The sequence below is a fragment of the Heteronotia binoei genome, chromosome 8 (genome assembly GCF_032191835.1).
Source record: "Heteronotia binoei isolate CCM8104 ecotype False Entrance Well chromosome 8, APGP_CSIRO_Hbin_v1, whole genome shotgun sequence".
NCBI lineage: Eukaryota > Metazoa > Chordata > Lepidosauria > Squamata > Gekkonidae > Heteronotia > Heteronotia binoei.
Window position 1 is genome coordinate 25,062,695 of NC_083230.1, and position 24,649 is coordinate 25,087,343.

General features: G+C 44.8%; 1 protein-coding gene across 1 annotated transcript; it reads right to left on the minus strand.

Moving 5' to 3' along the window:
* Positions 1-1,652: 1,652 nt before the first annotated feature.
* Positions 1,653-23,146, minus strand: LOC132575858 (hyaluronidase-4-like). The gene is made up of 3 exons (XM_060244545.1): positions 22,226-23,146; positions 18,569-18,658; positions 1,653-2,311 (listed from the first exon to the last, which is right to left on the minus strand). Exons 1-3 carry the CDS (start codon positions 23,144-23,146, stop codon positions 1,892-1,894), a joined length of 1,431 nt encoding a protein of 476 aa, XP_060100528.1. The 3' UTR covers positions 1,653-1,891.
* Between the last annotated feature and the right edge of the window lie 1,503 nt (positions 23,147-24,649).

Here is a 24,649-nt window from a genome sequence, read left to right on the forward strand (position 1 = left end):
ATATAGTGCTCTTCTACTTTTTCTCCTAAGGTAATAAATATGAAAATTGAAACATTTAAAATATTAACCCACTGGTAATGCACACCACATAAACTTTCTGTAATGCCCTCTACATGGGGCTGCCCCTGTACCGAACGCAGAAACTGCAGCTAGTGCAGAACACAGCAGCCAGGCTACTAGTGGGACTACCTCGGTGGGAATACGTGTGGCCTAGGCTGCGGGAACTGCACTGGCTGCCAATTGTATACCGGGTTCGTTACAAGGTGCTGGTTATTACCTATAAAGCCCTATATGGCCGAGGACCTGCCTACCTCAGGGACCGTCTCTCTCCATATGTTCCGCAGAGAGCACTGCGCTCCAGTTCACAAAATTTCTTGGAAATCCCTGGGCCTAAGGAGGCCAAACTTAAAACAACCAGGGAGCTGGCCTTCTCTATAAAAGCCCCTCAATGGTGGAATCAGCTGCCGGAGGAGGTGCGGGCCCTGCGGGACCTTAATCAGTTCCGCAGGGCCTGCAAAACTGCCCTCTTCCAAGAAGCCTTTAAGATGTAACCAGAATAAATATTACGCTGCCGGATAAATAGAGACTGTAGCACCACTGTATTGTTTTAACTTTTAAAAATTAATTTATATTTGTACTTACATTGTTATTGATTTTATCTGTTATTATGATATCATGATTTCGTATCATGTCCTGTAAGCCGCCCTGAGCCTGCCTCGGCGGGGAGGGTGGGGTATAAATAAAAATTTACTTACTTTACTTACTTTCTCAAATAATTAAGTCATACTCTCCCCTATGTCGAAAACGTTGGCAGTCAAGTAGGAACATACGCACATTGCTGGTGACAGGACTTTTATTGTAGAAAAAGCCTAGCAAGAACTCATTTGCATATAAGGTCACACCCCTGATGCCAAGGCAGCCAGAACTGCGTTCTTGTGCATTTCTGCTCAAAAAAGGTCTGGCTGGTGGTAATGTACAAAAATACAACATTTTTGGTAAGAAATATTGTCTCAAATATGTTTAATTACTGGTTATGTAGTATCTTTTCCCCTTGAAGTATTATTTTTGAACTACTGGACGGATGCAACAATTCCATGTATTAGAAAGGAGTTCATTTCCACTCTTTTGGTAGCAGCAAAATTAGCTATCGCCTTAACTTGGAAAAACGCTGTTGCACCAACTGTCTCATTATGGCATCATAAGATATGGGAGCAATATGTGATGGAGAAAATCACTGACCAAATAAACAAATATGAATCTTATCCCTCACATTCTAGCTTTGATGAGAAATGGTTTACTGTGTTAGATTAATTGTCTGAACATGAGGTATTTTAAAAAAAACTAAATCTCTAAATCTGTTATGGCAACATCTATATTCATATAAGGTTCTGCTTGATAATTTTTAAAATGTATTAATGTTTCTTTACAAGTATTGCTTTGGAATTCTTGCAGTGGTTTTGATGACAATGTATTGTTGTTTTATGTATTAACCTCAGTTACTTTGTTTGTTTCCCTATAATTTCTTTGCTGTACTTTTGGAAGTTGCATTGAAATATTTATAATAAAATATTTTAAAAAGAATTAATGCACCATTCTCATGCTCCTGTGATATTGATAGAGCAATGGGAAACCACTATCCAGAAGCACGTACATTTTCAGAATATTCTTGTTCTGACAACAATCAACAGACAATTCCTTTCTTTGACCAAAGTTCTTTGATCAAAGCTCTATGCATTGATTTTCTTTAACTATCTTAAACTTCTATCCTACATATACTTAGTGGCCAGTAAAGAGGCAAAGAATCCAGCTGTATGACCTGAAGTTTCTGAGTTTTCTTCTGTCTTCTGCCTCTAAGTCTGCTGATGTGATAGACCCTAAAAACGCTCAGTGATTAAGTCAAACCCAAAGCCTCGGGAAGTAAATAGTTCAAGGAAACCAACTTCAACATAACTACTACTCCAGATGAGAGTAAACTGGCTGAATTTCCTGGTTGTTTGCCTGAAGTTTTATCTTCCCTGCAATCAGCTCCTTTAAACCCTTGATAACAATAGCAGGTGAATTTTTCTGACATGATTTGAAGGTCTGAGTGTGAAGCTTTTCCTCTCACAATAAATCCCTGATCTTCTGAAGCTCTGATTTGAAAGCTGTTGGGGTTTAAATGAAGGTAGTCCACAGATTTCCAGTTTCTTCGTATGCATCGCCCATTATTCTGACACAGATGCCTGCTACACACCTCCACAGCTCTGGTTACGTTTATGATGTAGAAACCCAACTCAGAAGAAACAAATTGTTTCACCTTTGTACAGCTGACCTTTCAAAGAGAAGATACAATAAGACATTTCATTGTGTGATATCATAGCATACAAGAAGGACCATCTCTGTTCATATTGTCCAGCCAGCCTGTTAAGACCTCTTCTCAAATTCTACCTTTCTGTGCCCCCACCTGCAGAGGGTGGTAAGGAGAAACAGGACTTTCTCAGTGGTGGCACCTTGTCTTTGGAATGCACTTGTCATTTTTCTTTTCTTTGTTTTTATTCATTTAAACATTTAAATGCCACCTTTCCACTCAAATAGAGTCTCTACTAGGCATGAAGGACAAACATTTCCTTTCCCCCAGAGTTTTTAACTGAGAAGTTCCATATCTTTTATTTATTTTATGGGCTATCCCTAGCAAGAGGACTGTTTCTATCTATATAATTGTACACTATTCTGTTAGTTTTATATGCTTTTGTGCCCTGACTGGTGTTTATTTTATTTATTGTCATAATTTGTATTTACGAACTTGGTCTTCCATTTATTGTGATCCACTTCAAGCAATGGGCAAGCAAATGTTCTAAATAAATAAAATAATAACAAATACCATCTATATAACTTTTAATTAAATAGTCCGTCTGTGTATTAAAATTTATCCTGCAGGCCCTTTTTCGATTTTTCTTGTGGCTAGAAGCAAAGTAAAAGATAGCCAGAGGAGAATTGCTGTGGTGCCACACCTGTGGAACTCTCTTTCCCAGCAGGCTTCAAATCCCCCATATCTCATGGAAGCTCATGCAGTAACCTTGGCCCAGTCACACACCTTTTACCTAACCTACCTCACAGGGTTGTTGGATTGGTAAAATGGTGTAGAGCTCTTTCCAACAACTTATTAATATCTAAAGCTGATCTTGAAACTAAATTAGGAACTACAATTCCGTGGCGGCAATACCTCCAATTAAATCACGTGTGCCCAAATCAAATTCACAACTATTGCTAAACAGCCTATGACAAACCTTGAACTAGTTATTAAGCATGCTCGGTCATCTAAAAAAAACATCTGGTCTCATTAACACATTCAGCTATGAACTCCTGGGACAATTCTAAGATTCTTACATATCAATCTTCTTGGAATAAATACTGTGAGTGCAAAATCACAAAGGATCAAGGGGAAGAAGTTTAGTCCTCACCACCTTTCAAATCTACTGTGGTGGAAATAAAAATACAATCATTTAAGCCGTTTTCTTTTTGGTACTTAACTCCAACAAAACTGGCACATATGCTACCCACAGTGAAACCTCTTTGTTGGAAAAACTTTGGCTCTCAGGGTGATTACCTGCATTGTTGGGCTCTCTGCCTTAAATTACACGGCTTTTGGGATAAAATTTTGGAAACAAAATTAAAGAAATTACTAACGTAACTATTGCCTGCACTCCTGATCAGCTACTGGTAACTGGAGGGGCTTGATTCTACACATCCATTGCATAAAAAAGAGACAGCCTCCTTCCTTTTATCAGCTGCTCGCTCTGCTGTGGCCATAGGGTTGCCAAGTCCCAAGTCCAATTTAAGAAATATCTGGGGACTTTGGGGGTGGAGCCAGGAAACTTTGGGGGGGGGGTGGAATCATAATGAAAGTTGTGACAAGCACAACTGAACTGCAAAGGGAGTTCTGGCTATCACATTTAAAGGAACTGCAAACCTTTTAAATGTCTTCCCTACATTAGAAATAATGGATAGGGGCACCTTCTTTGGGGGCTCATAGAATTGGACTCCCTGGTCCAATCATTTTGAAACCTGGAGCATATTTTGAGGAGAGTCATTAGATGCTATGCTGAATATTTGGTGCCTGTACCTCAAAAAACAGCCCCTCCAGAGCCCCAGATACCCCCAGATCAATTCTCCATTATTCCCTATGGGAATCGATCTCCATAGGGAATAATGAAGTGCCCAGCAGACATTTCCCTCCCCCCCCCCGCCCGTTTCTTATGACTCTGAAGCGGGGGAGGGCCTGCTCCCACCTGGGGATGGGCATCTCTACTCATGAGTTGCTGAACTTCCAACTTCTTCAAAGTAACACAGAGCAACCACCCTCTGCAAAGATTGTGTAACCAACGGAGGGTCTGGGCTGCTTTCACAGCCATGATATTCTGTCTGCTCCCCCCCACACACACCCCTTCAGCCTTTAAGACGCAGACGCACCATTCCAAGAGGAAGCCTTTGAAGTGGAGTCTGAAGCCTCCGGAGGTGGAAAGGCACATGGTGGCTGTGGGGGCGGAGCTTCCCCCCACCGGCCAGCTGACTGGGAGTGGGAAGGAGCCTGGGAAAGCAGGAGAACCCCCGCTGGGACCTGGGGATTGGCAAGCCTATGTGGCCATCAGATGGCAATCTACTAAATCTCCTGATCTAAATCTCTGGCACAAGAAACTTTGGAGCACTTATATAATGGCCAAAATCTCTGACAACATTAACCAACTAGAATGTCCTCTCTATTCTTCCAACTTCTATGCTATATGGTTTCCTATTCTAGAATATCTCATTTCCCAAGAAGTTATTCCAGATATAGACCTTTCTTTGTGGTAGTGTTTACATTTTGGTTAACAAAGTGATTAGAGGTCAAAAATACAGGGATTTTCAGTACTATTTTATTTTCATTTCTTATTTCTAAATTTGATTGCATTTATGGTTCAGTTGTCTCATATTATTGATTATAATAATAATAATAATAATAATAATAATAATATTTTATTTTTATATCCCGCCCTCCCCGCTAGGCGGGCTCAGGGCGGCTAACAGACACGGGAGTCTCATGATTCACATTAAACAATAATAGACATGGGAGTCCCGTGATTCATAAAACATAACAACTTAAACATTAATTACAATAAATTATTTAAAATACATAAAAACATATAAACATATAAGATATAAAAATAGGTGCTAAAATGATGTATTTAAGATGGCTGAGTGTCTATTCATTCATTAATCAGGTTCCGTCTTAGTTGCCACATGGTGGCATTTACATTTATTTGTAAATGTTTTTTGGGTTATCTACGATAAGTGCTATGTGATCTTATACTACATCGGTTCTTCATCTCATATCTGTATTCTCTATATTATGTAAAATTACAATAAAATGTATTTGAAAGAAAATGGAGTAGAGCTGCTTTGGGTCCCCATTGGTGGAGTAAATAAATAAATTCCTGGCATTTTCTTGAATGCCATTTACCTATCATTTACCTATCAGTGAAAGGCCCCTTTTTTTTGTCCAGCTGTTGGTTCTTTAGCTTTTCTCTGCTGCATTGATTTCTGGGGGTGGATGAACTGGATTAATCGTTGTTGAGATTTTTTTAAAAAACAACCCCATGGTAAGAGTCAATTTTATTTAGAAAAATCAAGTGTAAATTATTCTAGTTATGGAATAACGTAGAACAATCAAATGGCTTCAGGGTTGTGTTATATCAAAGGAAATGCAATAGGATAATTTCAGTTTTTAAAATTCCAGGATCTAAATCGCCATATGTTCTTGAAATTTATGCTATACTACCAATAGGCTAATTTTATGGAAGGACGCAAGTGTCTGCTTTGGGGAGGGATCGTGGCTCAGTGGTAGAGCATCTGCTTGGTAAGCAGAAGGTCCCAGGTTCAATCCTGGCATCTGCAACTAAAAAGGGTCCAGGAAAAAAACAGGTTTCCTACCTGTAACTGATGATCTTCGAGTGGTCATCTGTGCAGTCACACCAATGGGAGAGGCGCCGGCGCCGATCACGATCGGTAACTTCAAAGCCGCGGATTTCCGCGCCCCCGTCCCGGTGCGCATGCGCAGGCACCCCCCCTTACTGCGCATGCCCAATGGGACAGGAGCGGACATCCCGCCAGTTCCTTCTGACCGCTGCAGGAGCCCTGGAGACGGACCCGCAGCAGTGGGGAAGGTGGGCGGGTAGTGTGACTGCACAGATGACCACTCGAAGATCATCAGTTACAGGTAGGAAACCTGTTTATCTTCTTCGTGGTCTCTGTGCATCACACCAATGGGAGAATAGCAAGCTCATCGCATACCTGGAGGAGGGTTGCGTGGTCCGTCAACAGGCGAGCGACTGCAGGACTGCACTGCCCACCGACGAACTCTGTCTCCGCTGAAGGTCCAACGCATAGTGCTTGATGAACGTATGCGGGGAGGACCAGGTAGCTGCTTTGCAAATGTCTCGCAAGGGCACCCCCTTCATAAACGCAGCTGAGGTGGCCATTGCCCTCGTGGAGTGAAGTAGCACAATTTAATTGTCTCTGTCAACCACTTGGAGAGCCTCTGTGAGGATATCCTCCTCCCTATAGAGGCTTTGGCATATGAGACAAAGAGTCTAGAGTCCTTGCGCACAGATTTAACCCTGTGCAAATAAAAAGAGATTGCCCGTTTCACATCAAGGGCATGAAGACGTCTTTCCAAATCTGAGGCCGGGTTCGGGAAAAAGACTGGAAGATAGATTTCTCTGTTCAGATGGAAGGCAGACACTACCTTCGGCAGGAAGGTCACATCTGGTCGTAAGCGTACCCCCTCTGGACTGATCTGCAAATAAGGGTGGTCACAGCGCAAAGCCGTCAATTCTCCAACCCTGCGCGCTGATGTGATGGCCACCAGGAATGCCACTTTCCAAGAAAGCAGCTGCATGGAGCACGTAGCCATAGGCTCTAAAGGCTTTCCTACAAGAGCCTCCAAAACCCCCGGAAAGTCCCAGAGAGGCATAGGGGCCCTAACGGAAGGGTACAGCCGCACCAAACCTTTTAAGATACTCTTAGTGGTGGGGTGAGAAAACACTGACCGGCCTTCAACCTGCTCATGGTTGGCTGAGATGGCCGCGAGGTAGACCCTGACGGAGGAGACAGAAAGACCCTTGTCCAGCAGGGAGAGAAGGAAGTCAAGGACGCTAGGAAGACCCGCCTTCTTCGCGTCTTTGTCCCTTTCTGAGGCAAACTTAGAAAACTGAACCCATTTGTAGGCATAGGACCTCCTTGTGGACTCCCTTCTGCAATTAAGAATGACGTGCTGTACCCTATCTGACAGCTCGCTCATCCGAGCTTCCACGCCGTCAGTTTCAGGTGCGGGACGTCATGGTGAACTATCTTGCCCTGTTGGGAGGAGAGTAGATCCGGCACCCCTGGAAAATGATGGAATCTGCCTTCGGAGAGCTGAAGCACGGGAGCGAACCAGTGCTGTCTGGGCCACCAGGGGGGTGATCAGAATTCCCCGCGGGCGCTCCGTGTATAGTTTCTGCACCACCCGCGTGATGAGCGGAATCGGGGGAAACAGGTACAGGTGAAGACGGTCCCAGCGAAGCAGTAGGCCGTCCCCCAACGACAAGGGATCTCTCCCACCCCGGCAGCAGAAGTTCTCGCACTTTCTGTTGTCGCGGGTAGCAAAGACATCTATCTCCAGGGTCCCCCACTCCTGGAAGACCGGCTGGAGGAAGGTCCAGTTCAGTTCCCACTCGTGCAGGGATGCACCCCCCCTGCTGAGGAAGTCTGCGCACACATTCTGCTCGCCCGGGAGATGAGCTGCAATGAGGTAGGTGTTCATCTGCATGCAGATCTGCCACACCTGCAACGCCAGGAAACACAGCTTGCGAGACACCGTGCCGCCCTGCCTGTTGACATAGGCTAGTGCTGTGGTGTTGTCTGTGAGAATCGCCACTGTCCGATTCGTCAGTAGAGGTCTGAAGGAGAGGATGGCGTGGTGAATCGCCAGAAGCTCCAAGAAGTTGATGTGGTAGTGACCGTGGTCTCTGGGCCACCTGTTGCCCACGCAAAGACCGTTGACATGCGCACCCCACCCCCATAGGGACGCGTCTGTGGTCAGAGTCACAGTAGGCTGTGGCCTGTGGAACGGTGCCCCCTGCAGCAGGTTGTGCTTGCAAGACCACCACGTCAATGACGCCAGAACCTCGGGGGGGATGGAGAACCTGCGTCGCGGTGAGTCCACCCCGCAGCGGAAGCGCTGCAGGAACCACAACTGGAGGTTTCTCATGCGAAGTTTGGCAAATGTCAGAACAGCAGTCGTTGCCGCCATTAGTCCTAGGAGACGCAGAACCTGGAGGGCCGTAACAGTCCGGCTGGACTGGAAGGTGGAGACCAAGTTCACAATGTCCTGTGCCCTCTTTTCTGGGAGGAATGCCCTGCACTGTTGAGTGTCCAGAATCGCTCCAATGAATTGGATCCTTTGTGATGGACGAAGGCAGGACTTCTTTAGATTCACCCGCAACCCCAACTGTTGGAGGAGGTCGAGGGTGACGGAAAGATGCTGTAGAAGGCTGCTTTCGGAGCCCGCCACCAGCAGCCAGTCGTCGATGTACTGATATATTGCTATGCCCTGCAACCTGAGGTGGGCTGCCACCACTATCATAGTCTTTGTGAACACCCTTGGAGCTGTTGACAAGCTGAAAGGGAGTGCACGGTACTGAAAATGTGAAGTCCCGATGGCGAACCTTAGAAATTTTCTGTGGGCCGGGTGGATACTTATGTGGAAGTATGCGTCCTGGAAGTCTAATGTGGCCATCCAGTCCCCCGGGTTCAGCAGCGGGAGTATGCTGGACAGGGACGTCATATGAAACCTTTGGTGCGGTATGAATTCGTTGAGACCCCGAAGGTCCATTATGGGTCGCAGGCCCCCATCCCGCTTGGGGACAGTGAAATAGCGGGAGTAGAACCCCAACCGAACCTCGTCCAGAGGGACTGGTTCTATGGCCTCTTTCTCGAGCAAAGTCCTGACCTCCTCTTGGAGGGTAGAAGAAGGAGTAGTGTGGACGAATGTCGGAAACTGTGGTTCCTGTTGAAATTCGATCAGGTAGCCCAGCCGGACTATTGATAGTACCCAATGGTCTGATGTTATGGAAGACCATGCTCGGAAGAAAGGCCACAGGCGGGTAGGGTCTGAAGAAAGGGTGGGGGTGCGACAAAGGGAGGGGGGCAGTCAAAGGCCCTGTTTGGGCGGTCTATTCCCCTTCTGTCTAGAGGACTGAGAGGAGGTAGGGGAATATTTGGCCTTTGCGCCATATTGAGACTTGGTAAAGGGGGCCGTGGTCTTGGGCCTCCATTGTTGATCTCCAGACTGTTTCAGGAAGGGTTTCTTGCTCCACGGTTTTGACCATGGACGTTTGGATTGCTGCCTAGACGATGACCGAACCCCTAGATTTCTCGATGTACGGATGCTTTTATCCATGTCTTGGAGCACCGCATCAGTGGTGGCGCTAAATAGCCCTTTTCCGTCGAAGGGTAAGTCCTCGACGTACGCCTGGGTGTCAGTCTGTAAAGCTGTGGATCTCAGCCACGAGTGTCTCCGAAGAGTCACCGCTGACGTGAGGGTTTTGGCACCTATGTCCCCCGCATGCTTTGCCGAGTTCAACTGCTGTTTGGCTAGCGCCATCCCTTCACTCTGGATCTTTCTTAGGGCATTCCTAGAGTGTTCCGGAAGCCCGGGAAGCAAAGAGGATACACGGTCCCACAGGGCGTATTGGTAACGTCCCATGCAGGCGGCGTAATTGGCCACCTTTAGGCCCAGTGCTCCTGCAGTGTAAAATCTTCGCCCCATACCATCTAGTTTCTTGCCTTCCTTGTCAGGCGGAGTAGCGTGGGTCTTTCTGGCCTTAGAGGACGAAGCCACCACCACCGAATTTGGCCTAGGGTGGTTAAACAGGAAGTCCGCTGAGGACTCTTGGATGCGGTACATGTGATCAAGCCTGCGCGATGTAATAGGGGTGGAAGCAGGCTTGTCCCATGAAGCTTTCGCGGTGTGTAACATCACCGTGGTCAATGGAAGCGCTACAGCTGTAGATGTATCCATTTGAACGATGTCGAATACACTATCGGTAACGACAGGTGCGGGTTGAACCGTTGATAACGCTATGGACTGGGCCATCCTCTTTACAAGGTCTCCGTAGGACTTTAGGTCTTCCGAAGGGGAGATCGGCTGGTCTTCCCCAACCTTATTGGGGGGGGAAAGCTCCTCTGAGGACAGTTGTTCCTCCTGTATCGAACCCTCCGAGGATCTCGGTGATTCCGGGGACTCCGACTGGTCCGATTGGGTGGATCGGTCTCGAATCGGTACCGGGGTCGCGGCCTCATCAGAGGGGGGAGACTTCTTCCTTCTGGCTGGCTCGTCGGCCGGAGGCTTCGATACCGACGCCGATGGCTTGCGTTTGGGAGGGCGATACGATGTCCTCGAACGGTAAGAGGATTCCGAGCGCTGATCCCATTCGGAGTGCCGAGGGGGAAACCAAGGGAAAACAGATGGCATCGGGCAAGACCCGTAGAGGTATTGCCACTGCCTTTGATCCCATGACAGCCGTGGTGGTGTTCTCTGTCGTGGGGAGGTGTCTCGGTGTCCCCGAGGAGACCGGCCATCCGGGGATCTCTCTCTCGAAGGGCGACGGTCCTGTCGGTGCCGAGGACTCCGAGATCGGTCCCTTTGGGACTTGGGCTGATCCGGTTGCGGCACCCGCCTCAGCGTCAACGGGGAGACTCTCTGTGCGCTGCGGGATCGCTCTCGACGAGGTCTCTCGGATCGATCCCGAGGGACTTCCTTCTCTTCCTGGGTGAAGTCCGAAAGACTGTCGTCTCTCGCCAAGCGCTGCGCCGAGTCCAGATCTCGGTCGGAATCGGAGGAGATCGCAATCTGCGTCGACATCGACTCGAGTGGTAGGTTCGGTTGCTGGCGGATAGGAGAGGCTAGCAATTTTAAGGGTGGCAGGATCGGGGCCGAAAGGTCAGGCGGTGACGTAGGTGAAGGAGTCACCGGGACCTTCTTATGCTTCTGCTTATCAGATTTCTTCTTCGATCCCGCGGAGGCTCCCATATCCTCCTTGGGCCTCTTTGCCGGCGTAGAGGTCTCCGATAACGATGCCGAGCCCGCTCTTTTTAGGGGGCGGTCGGTATTGAGGGTTTTGTCGGTATCGGCCACCGACATCGAGGACTTTGGCGCGCCTTCCGATGACGCCATGCTCCTCGGAGACAGCGCCCTTTCAATCAGGGCCGCAGCAAGACGAGCCGCTCGGTTTTTGCGTGTCTGCCGGGAAAATCTCGCACAATGGATACAGGAGTCCGGTTTGTGTGTTTCACCCAGACACAACAAACAAAGAGTGTGGCCGTCCGGAGGGGCGATTTTGCTGCCACACCGTCTGCACCGCTTGAAGAAGCCCCAACGCTTTTCCATACGCGAAAGCGTGGGGGTGAGGGGGGGAGGAAGGGAAGGGGAGGGAAGGAAAAGGGTACTAGAGTCAGGAAAAAAACAACAAAATCACACTCCACCCCACTCACGAAACGAAGAAGGCGATAACGCTGGAAAAAGATCCGCACTGGAAAGGAAACCAGCAAGGCTGAAGTATGTAATCCACCGACCGTAGGAAAGATCGACTGATCTCAACGGCGGTCAGAAGAGAACTGGCGGGATGTCCGCTCCTGTCCCGTTGGGCATGCGCAGTAAGGCGGGGTGCCTGCGCATGCGCACCGGGATGGGGGCGCGGAAATCCGCGGCTTTGAAGTTACCGATCGTGATCAGCGCCGGCGCCTCTCCCATTGGTGTGATGCACAGAGACCACGAAGAAGATTAGGTGTGAAAAACCTCAACTTGAGAGCCTGGAGAGCCACTGCCTGTCTGAGTAGACAATACTGACTTTGATGGACCAAGGGTCTGACTTAGTATAAGGCAGTTTCATATGTTCATATGTATCTGCAAGTGCTGCTGATTGTGGCAGGAACATCTTGTAGTTGTTATACATAGTTGAAAAAAGCTGCCATATCTATAATTCCTGAAAATATCGTGTTTCATAAGAACATAAGAGAAGCCATGTTGGATCAGGCCAATGGCACATCCAGTCCAACACTCTGTGTCACCCAATATATATGTCACCCCATCAATATATATATACGCACACACACACACACACTGTGGCTAATAGCCACTGATGGACCTCTGCTCCATATTTTTATCTAACCCCCTCTTGAAGCTAGCTATGCTTGCAGCCGCCACCACCTCCTATGGCAGTGAATTCCACATGTTAATCACCCTTTGGATGAAGAAGTACTTCCTTCTATCCTTTAACCTGACTGCTCAGCAATTTCATTGAATGCCCACAAGTTCTTATATTATGAGAAAGGGAGAAAAGTATTTCTTTCTCTACTTTCCGCATCCCATGCATAATCTTGTAAACCTCTATCATGTCACCCCGCAGTCGACGTTTCTCCAAGCTAAAGAGCCCCAAGCGTTTTAACCTTTCTTCATAGAGAAAGTGTTCCAACTCTTTAATCATTTTAGTTGCCCTTTTCTGGACTTTTTCCAATGCTATAATATCCTTTTTGAGGTGCGGTGACCAGAATTGCACACAGTATTCCAAATAAGATTGCACCATCGATTTATACAGGGGCATTATGATACTGGCTGATTTGTTTTCAATTCTCTTCCTAATAATTCCTAGCATGGCGTTGGCCGTTTTTATTGCAATCGCACACTGTCTTGACATTTTCAGTGAGTTATCCAACAAAACCCCAAGATCTCTCTCTTGGTCAGTCTCTGCCAGTTCACACCCCATCAATTTGTATTTGTAGCTGGGATTCTTGGCCCCAATGTGCATTACTTTGCACTTGGCCACATTGAACCTCATCTGCCACGTTGACGCCAACTCACCCAGTCTCAACAGATCCCTTTGGATTGCCTCACAACCTTCTCTGGTTCTCACCACCCTGAACAATTTAGTGTCATCTGCAAACTTGGCCACTTCACTGCTTATTCCCAACTCCAGATCATTAATGAACAAGTTAAAGAGCATGGGACCCAGTACTGAGCCCTGCGACACCCCACTGCTTATCATCCTCCACTGCGAAGACTGCCCATTTATACTCACTCTCTGCTTCCTATTAATTAGCCACTTTTTGATCCACAAGAGGACCTGTCCTTTTACTCCATGACTCTTGAGCTTACTAAGGAGACTTTGATGAGGAGCTTTATCAAAAGCTTTCTGGAGGTCAAGGTAAACAACATCTATTGGGTCCCCTTTGTCCACATGTTTGTTCACCCCCTCAAAGAACTCTAACAAGTTAGTGAAGCAAGATCTTCCCTTACAGAACCCATGCTGAGTCTTCCTCAATAACTTGTGTTCATCAATGTGCCTACTCATCCTGTCCTTGATAATGCTTTCTAACAACTTTCCCGGTATTGAAGTCAGACTGACTGGCCTGTAGTTTCCCGGATCTCCTATGGAACCCTTTTTAAAGATGGGGGTGACATTTGCTACCTTCCAGTCCTCAGGAACGCAGGCAGATTTCAATGAAAGATTACATATTTTTGTCAGGAGATCCACAAGTTCAACTTTGAGTTCTTTCAGAACTCTTGGATGTATGCCATTCGGACCTGGCAACTTATTAGTTTTTAATTCGTCAATCAGTTGTTGGACTTTCTCTCTTGTCACCTCAATCTGACTCAGGTCTTTCAAAACCCCTTCCAAAATAAGTAGTTCTGGAGCGGGCAAACACTTCTCATCTTCCACAGTGAAAATGGAGGCAAAAAATGCATTCAGCTTCTCAGTCATTTCCCTATCCTCCTTCAGTAATCCTTTTACCCCTTGGTCATCCAAGGGCCCCAGTGACTCCCTGGCTGGTTTCCTGCTTCTAATATATTTGAAGAAATTTTTATCGTTGGTCTTTATGTTTTTGCAATATGCTCCTCATAGTCCCTTTTTGCCTGCCTGATCACAGTCTTGCATTTGGTTTGCCACAGCCTGTGTTCCCTTTTATTAATCTACTTGGACTAGCTTTCCACTGCTTAAAGGAGTCCTTCTTACCTTTTACAGCTTCCATTACTTTGTTTGTTAACCATGCAGGCCTTTTCTTATGCCTGTTTGTGCCTTTCCTAACTTGTGGTATATATTTCATCTGAGCTTCTAGGATTGTAGTTCTAAATAGCCTCCAAGCTCCCCAAGGGTTTTGACTGTATTTACCTTTCTAGAAGGGAATCTAATTCTCTGACCTCAGTCCTACTGGACCGTATACCCTCACTGACATACAGAGCCACCCCACCTCCAACCTTTCCCTCCCTATCCTTCCGATATAACTTATATCCAGGAATCACCGTGTACCACTGATTCTCCTCATTCCACCAAGTTTCTGAAATTCCCACAATGTCTGTGTTTTCTCCCAACTCTAAACATTCCAACTCACCAATTTTACTTCAAACACTTCTAGCATTTGTATACAAACATCTATAATTTCCCAGGCAAGCTAGGCCTTCCTCCTGCTGCCTCGAGACTTTGGCAGACTCTTCATACTGTTTGTCACCATCTCAGGGGACAACTCTGATCCATTTCCCGGTAGAAAAGTAACAGCTAACCCTTCATCTCTTTGAGATGAGTCCTCCCGAACCAGAGACATTTCATCTGTCGGCTTTCCCCCAAGATTTAGTTTAAAAACTGCTCTGCCACTTTTTTGATTTTAAGCGCCAGCAACCTGGTTCCATCAAAAGGATTCCCGCTCACCAACCGAAGAAGAGGTCCCTTCTGAGGGTGCATTCCCCTTATCCTCAGCACGGTGCCCTGTTCCCTCTCAACCCTCAAGCTCTCTGGCAGCAATGGGGCTGCTACGTTCAGAGCGGGGCTCATCTAATACGCCCCCGAGAGTCTTCCCCAAGTGCTTAACTGACCATCTCTGCTTCCCCAGGGCAGTCACCTCGGCCTCAAGGGTACGAACTCGTTCTCTGAGGACCAGGAGCTCCTTGCATCGAGCACACACTCAAGACTTCTGTCCTGTGGGCAGATAGTCATACATGTGACACTAAGTGCAAAACACTGGAAAGCCCCCACCCCCTTGCTGGCATTCTACCTTCATGATAGCTTTTTTAAAAATATACAATCCCCTTTTAAATCCTGTTTGTTTATGTGGCTCCCCTTCTGGAGGGTCAACATACCTTATTGGGAACACAAGGAAATAGGGATCTGGGTTCCTGGTCTTTACAGAGCCCCCAGGCTAAGAGCCACAGGCCAAGAGCCCTTTAGCTCTCGCCCTTCGGCTCACACCTCTGGCAAGGTGCAGCTTAATAATGCAAAGAGGGTGGGGAACACAGCCACTCCTAATCAATCAGCAACAATCACCTTCAATCACCTTCAGCCCACTCAAACCAAACAGACAGCAGTTCCCCAGCAACCACAAACTCAGAATTTTCAGCAGTCACACAAACTCAGAAATTCTCAGCATCTTCCCCAGCTGCTTAGAAAGCCAAACCTCACCCTTATATCACTTATTCTCTGCTCTCTCTCAGAGCTCTCTAAAATGATCCAGTTTCAGGTTACTGGATCAAAGAAAACTGCAGTGAATTGAAGGAGGAAATTCTAGTTTTTATTGATCTCAAGTCAGCTTTTGATTTAATTTCAAGGGAACTTCTCAGACTGAAGCTAGCAAAATCTGTGCTAGAAGATACTTGCACCTGATTAGGTGTCTTTACTCAAACATATCTGTTCAGGTTTCCTGCTGTAATAAAGGGCACCAAATATGTAATATCAACTGTACAAAAGAAGTCAACTCCTCCAGGGTGCAGCAAATGAACTAAACTAGTTAGATATATAGGCACTAACCTTTTTCTGCTCTGCTAAATGCTGTTTCCTTGTATTATCCCTCAGGCTTGCTTTCTAACATCTCCAGCCCTCCTCTTCCTAACCTGCCAGATGGGTGGAAGAAAAAATGCCCTGTCCCTTTAATAGACACTTAATGGGATCATATGTACCAGCTGATGTTATTTCCCTCCATGCTGTGAAAAGCTTTAGCTGCCTATTTCCATGCATTAAGGCTCAATTAAAGGGACAGGACATTTTTCTCAAGGTTTGTTGGCAATGCTAACTAAAAGCTCAACACTTTGCTTCAGCTGTCCTGTAATGTAACTGCTAAATATCTGTTTTCTGCTCTCTTTCCCTGGGTGCTTCTTTCAGCTAGTGCTGCCAACAAAGCTGGAGAAAAATGCCCTGTCTTTTTAATCAAGCCCTAGTGTGTGACTCTAGCCTGCTAGGTCTGGTTTTTGTTTTGTTTTGTTATCAAAGCAGAGAGCAAGTGTGACTTAACAAGGATAAGCTTCTAAGGATACCTCACTTAGTGTATTGTGTTCAGTTTGGGGCACCACAAGCTAAGAAGGATATAGACAAGCTGGAACATGTCCAGAGGAGGGCAATGAAGATAGTGGGGGGTCTGGAGACCATGTCCTATGAGGAAAGGTTGAAGGAGCTGGGTATGTTTAGCCTGGAGAGGAGATAACTGAGAGGCGATATGATCACCATCTCAATTAATTGAAGGACTGTCATATAGAGAATGGTGTGGACTTGTTCTCTGTGGCCCAGAAGGTCAGACCAGAACCAAATGGGTTGAAATTAAATCAAAGAGTTTTTGGCTAAACATTAGGAAGAACTTCCTGACAGACTGGTTCCTCAGTGGAACAGGCTTCCTCCAGAGGTGGTGGGCTCTCAGGAGGTTTTTAAACAGAGGCTAGATGGCCATCTGTCAGCAATGCTGATTCTGTGAACTTAGGCAGATCATGAGAAGGAGGGAAGAAGGAGGTACTTGTGAATTTCTTGCATTGTGCAGGGGGTTGGACTAAATGACCCTGGAGGTCCTCTCTAACTCTGTAATTCTACAGTATTGGTGCATATATTTCACAGTAGCAAGCATTATGCTCTACTCTTGCTTGATATGGAAAGGAAACCAATATCTTGCATCAGTTAAATCCTTGAAATTTCAGGACATATGAGAAAGTATCTAAATCTTTTCAGAAACAGACACCTAGATGCTAAACTAAGCCAATAGCAGGAAGGCAATCTAAACAAATCAGATACTGGCAGATATAGGAGCAGACAAAGAAAGTGAAGAAGAGCAAAAGCTGAAGTGGTAAATAAAGTGGGAAGCAGTCAAAGTAAACAAGATGCAATGCTGAAAGTGTGCCTTGACTGTAGAGAGAAATAATATAGACAGGAGGAAAGTTACGTAAGGGCAAGGATAAGTATAGCCAATGAAGGAATAAAGGTATGGTCTGTAGAGGCTACTTGGTTTTGCAAAGCAATGGTGATTAACAATGCAAGAATTGCATTATTCTAAATCAAATGAAGTCAATGGATTTAGGAGTATATAACTGCTTAGGAAGCACTGTAAGGGTGAGCTCTCGACAAAAATAAATAGGTTTGTGACTGGAGGATTCTGATAGATTAGAAGAACATAGTTTAGGCCTAGTCTCTCTTGCCTGGTTTTTGGGGGGTTTGATGTTGTTTATTTTTGACAAATCTCATAAGAGGAAGATATTGAAGAAGATATTGGATTTATATCCCGCCCTCCACTCCGAAGAGTCTCAGAGCGGCTCACAATCTCCTTTACCTTCCTCCCCCATAACAGACACCCTGTGAGGTGGGTGGGGCTGGAGAGGGCTCTCACAGCAGCTGCCCTTTCAAGGACAACCTCTGCCAGGGCTATGGCTGACCCAAGGCCATGCCAGCAGGTGCAAGTGGAGGAGTGGGGAATCAAACCCGGTTCTCCCAGATAAGAGTCCGCACACTTAACCACTACACCAAACTGGCTCTCCATAAATGTTAAATTTGAAATTCTAGGAACAAGTGCCTTGAACTTAAAGAAGTAAGAAGCAATCCTAAACACAGCTATTCAGAAGTCTATCTCATGTTATTTAATGGGGACTTAATCCTAGGAAAGTATCTTTAGAAAGGCAGCCAAGGCTGCAATGACACAGACTATATAATACACTTTCAAAACACTTTCAATGCACTTTCCAGCTGGATGTTGCCAACTCACACAGTAAAATCCAGTTGGATAGTGCATTGAAAGTGGATTGAAAGCACATTATTTAATATGTGTGATTGCAACCCAAAGGAGCCTACCATGTAGAGGGCAGTTTTGCTTCCACTTTTCCTCACTTCATAAAGGAGTTCTTAGCAGTTCTCTGACAGTCATGGTCAAAGCTATACAAAAGGTTTATATTCCACTTTTGTCAGTTGTGGCTTCAGTCCTGATTCTTGTAACTTCTTGGGGATGCTGAGAGTTCTTTTGGAAAGCTTTTAGTCTTTGCAGAGAAGTACAGTTCAGAAGTCAGCCAGTCTGACTTCCCTTGACCCAGTTTTCCCCCTCACATGTACACATACAGGCAGCCCAGGCCATCAACAAACTGTATATGTAGTGACCTTACTAGACTAGATGGGAATGAATTAAACTGTAAGTAAAACGTAAAGAAAGAAGAGCATATAATATAAATTCTGCCTAGTTCCTTGAAGAATGTCCCCAAGTTATAATGAAGGCATTGGCTTACCTCCGATGAAGTTAAATTCATGTCTCCCCAAATAACTATCCCTGCTGCTCCCAATGCAGCACTTTCTCCAATAGTACTAACAAGATCTTGCTATAAGGAAAACAGAAAATAACGTTATTTCTCTATTATGGATCTTTTGCCACATATTCTGCTAAAGTCAGGAAAAAGAGGAGGAAACTGAAGGAGTCTCAGATCTCCTTTCCCTTCCCTTCCCCTTCCCTCCCCTCCCCTCCCCTCCTCTCCCCACAATATACACCCTGTGAGGCAGATGGAGCTGAGAGAGCTCTGACAGAAACTGCTCTTGAGAGGAACAGCTCTGTGAGAACTTGTGACTGACTCAAGGTCACATCAGCAGATGTATGTGGAGGAGTGGGAAATCAAACCCAGTTCTCCCAGATAAGAGTCCGCACACTTAACCAACTACATCAAACTGACTCAGGAAAATAGCTAGCCAGGAATTTGAAAGGCCAAGTAGGTTAGGAGGGACCAATCCTGATGAAACTAGGTTAACATGTCCGTGGTAATTTGCTTGATAATAAAGAATATCGCTGTAGTTTATTTACATTTTCGTTCAATCATCCTCTCTGATCTAACATTTGGATTAGGATGGGGGAGGACACACATGTGCTGCCCTGCTTAGTTTTCCTCAGTGTAACTGACCAGTTCCACGTGAAAGGTTGCCAAAAGACATGGAGGTGTCCCTTTATTAGAGGCTTCATGTGTGGAAATGACCAGCTGAAGCTTTTCATGGCATGGAGGTAAGCAACAGCACCTGGTAAATGAGTTCTCACTAAGCTTCTATTAAAAGGACAGGACCAGGGCTTTTTTTGAGCAGGAACTCACAGGAACGCAGTTCCAACTGGCTTGGTGTCAGGGGGTGTGGCCTGATATACAAATGAGTTCTTGCTGGGCTCTTTCTACAAAAAAAGCCCTGTGTGAAACAATGGCGATGTCGGGGGATGTGGCCTAATATGCAAATGAGTTCCTGCTGGCCTTTTTCTACATACAAAGCCCTGGAAGGACATTTTTTTCTCCACATAGTGGGCAGCTCTAGTTGTGTGTTTGCTGCTTTGTTCCCCCTGGTACAGCTCTGGCATGGACGATACTAGCATTTTAAAAAAAAATCTGGAAATCATAAATAAGATTGCCAGCTGGCCTGGAAAAAACCTCCTGTCCCTTTAATAGAAGTTCATCATGCGGAAATAGGCAACTGGAGACACTTACAGCAAAATGTAACACTCAAATTGTGTCTCCCCCCACCCCTAGCCTTGTGACTAGAACAGTCCAAAGCTTGTGATATGGTGTTGTAATCAGGTATTCAAGTACAGTGAAAATGTCTTTCTGCTGTGTTCCCAAGTGAGAACTGCATCAAAAATACATAAGGCTTTGGTAGCATCTTAAAGACTAGCACGATTTCATCCCCACATAAGCTTTCAGAGACTAGAGCTCACTTCTACAGAAGCTGTGAATGCATGCTGTCACTTTATGAAAGGAGAATGCTCTTCTTTTGTAACCTTCTTTACAGAGTTAACAGTTAAAATAAATTAATGTGCATACCCCAGCCTATTTTCTTTCATGAATGCACTGGAAAATGTTAACCAATGGCTTGAATTCAATCATCCTGTACATGGAAAGCATTCAGTTTTCCCACAATCCTTTCTGTGCCGACACATCTTTCTGACTCTCCCCCGCAGAACCACCATGTGACTGTTGTAGAGGAAGAGCCATGCTGTCCAGAGTAGAGGAACGGGGAGATGAAAATGTCCACTACCCTCAGGACAGGGACACTTTAAGAAAAGGGAGGAGGAACTCCACCCCTTTGTCACTCCTCATGCCATACCTACCTCAACCCACATGGGTTCCATGGTACTAGGAATGGCCTTAGCAGAAGCTGAGAGGGATTGAGGAAGAGATAAACATGGCAGTAACTCTATATTCCATGCAAGGATTGTTGCATGCAGGTAAATATTTAACACTTACTTTTTCCCCTGAGTATTCAAAATCTTATATAGATATTTTGTGAGTTATTCTCATAGCGGCCCTGTAAGACGGGCCAATATTAATATCACTAGATGAGCTGCTTAGCTGGAAAGACAATAGACTGCCTAAATCAACCTGATGATTAAACTGTGGCAAAAATTTAAAGAAGAAGGAAAGAAGATACAACGGTTGGTGTATCTCCAAAAAATTTTTAAAGAAGCCACCCACATTTATAGAGGTCGAATAAGAGACTTAACTGATTTTTTAAAAAAAAATAATCACACAACAGAAAAATCACCTACTAGGATTAAAAAAATAATAATAATCACACAATAGAAAGATGACCTGCTAGGACAAAAAAAAATAATAGCACAATGGAAAGAAATTGTTCGGGTACATGTTGACTGCAGCTAGAATAGTATGGACAACTAAATGGAAAGTGAAAGAATACCCAAGCAGAGAAAATTGGAAAGATCACCTGTAGGACACAAAAATAATAGCACAATGGAATTATCACCTACTAGGACAATGCAAACTCTCTCGTGGATTGCTGCCTTGATGTGATGAGAGGGCTTGTGCAAATCAGTGAGGCTGTGGGCTCTGCCATGCAGGGCCACCCAAGATGGATAGGTCGCAGCTGAGAACCCAGACAAAATGTGATCCACTGGAGAAGGAAATGGCAACCCACTCCAGTATCCTTGCCAAGAAAACCCCATGGATAGTAACAAAAGGCTAAAAGATATGGCACTGGAAGATGAGCCCCTCAGGTCAGAAGGTGCCCAATATGCTACTGGGGAAGAGCAGAGGGCAAGTACAAGTAGCCGCAGAAAGAGTGAAGCGGCTGGGCCAAAGCTGAAAGGACGCTCAGCTGTGGATGTGTCTGATGGTGAAAGAACAGTCCGATGCTGCAAAGAACAATACTGCATTGGAATGTGAGATCTATGAATCAAAGTAAGCTGGATGTAGTCAAACAAGAAATGGCAAGACTGAACATCGACAACTTGGGAATCAGTGAACTAAAATGGACGGGAATGGGTGAATTTAACTCAGAGGATCACTACATCTATAACTGTGGGCAAGAGTCCCGTAGAAGAAATGGTGTGGCCTTTATAGTTAACAAGAGAGTGAGGAAGGCAGTAATGGGATACAATCTCAAAAATGATAGAATGATCTCGGTCCGTATCCAAGGCAAACCATTCAATATCACAGTAATCCAAGTCTATGCCCCAGCTACTGATGCAGAAGAGGCTGAAGTGGACCAGTTCTATGAAGAACGACAACATCTTCTAGAATTAACACTAAAAAAAAAGATGTTAATGTTAAACAACTTCTGGCCCATAATGATTACTTTATACTACTGGTTATTATACTGGTCATAAAGGGTATTAAATATCCGCTGATGTAGCATTAATCTCAATTAGGACTGAGAGAGAAAATATGTTTAAATATTATAAACGTGTTCTATACATGAAATGGGTATGTCCATTGTGTTGTTGATCATTCTTGTTATTTATATGTTAAATCTTTTAATCAAATTCTCGTTTCCCTGCTTCTTCTTTTTTTTTTTTAAATTAACCTGATGAGTTCTTGCCCAAGGTGGGATTTGAACTGAGATCTTTCTGACTAATACCTTGTTGCAGTACACCAGCTCTAAAGCAGCAATCCAAAATGGCTTACCTCAGAAAGAAATAATAAAGGCTCATCTTTATAGCCCAGTCGGGTATACACAAATACTGGGAGAGCGTAATCATGGGATGTCATGGAGGCAATCCTCATGGACTCATGCACCCTAAATTGTGAAAAACGCAGTATATTTTCACTGTTGCCAAGGGATTTCTTCACACCAATGGAAGGATACAGAGCAGCACTGCTATTCCAGAGCCAAGAGAGTTCATTATTCCTCAAAACCTCACTCTCTGGGCAGGATCCAGTATAATTCCGGTCGTAGAAATTATAATTGTGGCAGTCTGGGTACAGGTAGTACCCCCAAAGGCCCTTAGGCCTCTTTTTAATCCCAAGTTCAATGGTCTCCTTCATGAACGACTTAGCACTTTGCTCAAAGGAAAGTTTTGCCAAATATTCAACAGTGCTTGTAGAAATGTTCACTTGCATTTCAGAAATTAGTTTTCTGGACTGTCGCCGGTAAATATCTTTTCTGCTCCAATTGCGATCCCATTGCGGCCTCCAATGTTCCCAGTCGATGACAGCTAATCCAGTGAAATCTTTATCAGGAATGTAGTAGTTGATGTCACAGCTGGCTTTCTCCAGATGGGCTTGCAAGCTGAAATTCTGAGGTAGGCCACCATTAACAGGGACATCCTGGGGCGTGTACCAAGGGTAATATCCCAGTCTGTTGACATAAAAGATAGTTACATTCTGTCTTCTTGCTCTGGCAAATGGACTTCCAATCACATGGAACACTTTGAGGTCAATAGTAACATTATATCTCATGGAACAATGATCTGTTGGTGCATTCCAGGCAGCTATAAAAGGCTTCCTTTGGAACACTGGTAGCCGAGTGGGCTTCAAGGCAGAAGACGAGATGAATGAAATCTGTAACCAGGCTGAAAGGTAGATCTGCTGGATAACAGATAACATTTCAGTTTTTAATAGGGCCGTGCAAAAAGCTCACTTTCTCTCTTTTTTTCTTTCACACACACACACAAACCATAATTTTACTACATCATCAAAGAAAAGAGGTATTTCTGTTATGTATATGATTATATAAGACTGGTGTGGTGTTGTGGTCAGAGTATAGGATCTAGGAGCCCTACGGTCAGTTCCCCCACTCTACCATGGAAGCAGACTAACCTGTTTTGCATGTTGTTATGAGGATAAGATGGAGGAGAGGAAATTATCTTGTAAGCCATTTGGATCTTCACTGAGGAGAAAAGTAGAGTATAAATATCTAAATAAATAAGACAATGTACAGTGTATCTCCAGCTACAATTCTTTATTCAGCCTCAGTAGCAAATCCCATTGAACCCTTTTGCAAGCTGCAAACCAAATTACAATTACTATATTTCCATAATTTAACTGCCAAGTTTGATTCACAATTTTGACATTGTCCTCAAAATCTGTTTTCTGATCAGTACTTTAACTTTTCCTGGATTTTCCCTTTGGTAACTTAGTCTCTTTAGAAACAAACTCACTCAGAATACGTGTAGGTGCTCTCTTTCACCACTGAGTGTCACCAGGAGTCTGGTTTATACCCATTTAAAACTAAAACAAAAAGCTATTTAAGGTAAGTTACAGGGAGTGTTTTGACTTAGATGAATGGCTTTGTGTTAATTTGGGTTCCTACTTGGCAAACATATGCCAAATTGGCATGAGAATGCTGTGACTGAAACATACATGGTTTGGAATGCTCAATTTTTAAAAATAGAAAACAACAATTACAGAACTGCCCATAGTAGTTAGAGACGATTACGTGTATTGTAGTGTGAGGGTGGAAAGCTACAATCAAGCAGTGACATCAGCGGAGCTATAAATAGGTTAAGTTCCAGCTGTAAAGGTAAGTCAGCCTCAAAAGGAAGTGACCTAAGCACAATGAGAAACCCAACATTCTGAAATGATGATGGCATTGCAATGTGGAATCTGAGTCATCTGGGCAATAAATTCACTCAATATAACTCAGGAGACGTTCAAAGAAACATCTTGGGTTATTTGTGCAAGCCCATCTGTTCTCAGTTCCCTTGGTTCATTTCCCTGATTTTTATCACAAATGGCCAATTGTATATTACAAACTGTAGCTGCTGTTCTGGAAGTTAACAGCCTTAGTAAGAAATGGAATCTGCTATGACAGAATGGGAGTTTCTTAAGAACTTCTGGACCAGGAAGTGGAAAAAATGGGGGCTACCTGAATGAATGCCTCCAGCATCTGGCCTAAAAAACTCTCACATACCTATTTCCTTCAAAACATTCCTATTCATTCTTCAGAATGATGCCAATTGTTTCTTAGGTATCAGTCATTAGGTGTTAATAGAATAGAATGATTAGGGTTTGTAGAATCTTTCGGGATCAAGTGCCGTGTTCTACTGGAGAAAGTTTTCCTTCCAGACGTTTCGTTCTCAACTGCGGAGAACATCCTCAGTGGCGTTG

Excerpts from the sequence above, each read along its gene's own strand:
- LOC132575858 (XM_060244545.1), bottom strand. The coding sequence starts at position 23,146 with ATGTTATCTGTTATCCAGCAGATCTACCTTTCAGCCTGGTTACAGATT. Across the intron at positions 18,659-22,225 it reads CTTTATTATTTCTTTCTGAG|CAAGATCTTGTTAGTACTAT; the intron begins GTAAGCCATTTT and ends TTTTCCTTATAG. Across the intron at positions 2,312-18,568 it reads TGAATTTAACTTCATCGGAG|GTCAGCTGTACAAAGGTGAA; the intron begins GTAAGCCAATGC and ends TCTCTTTGAAAG.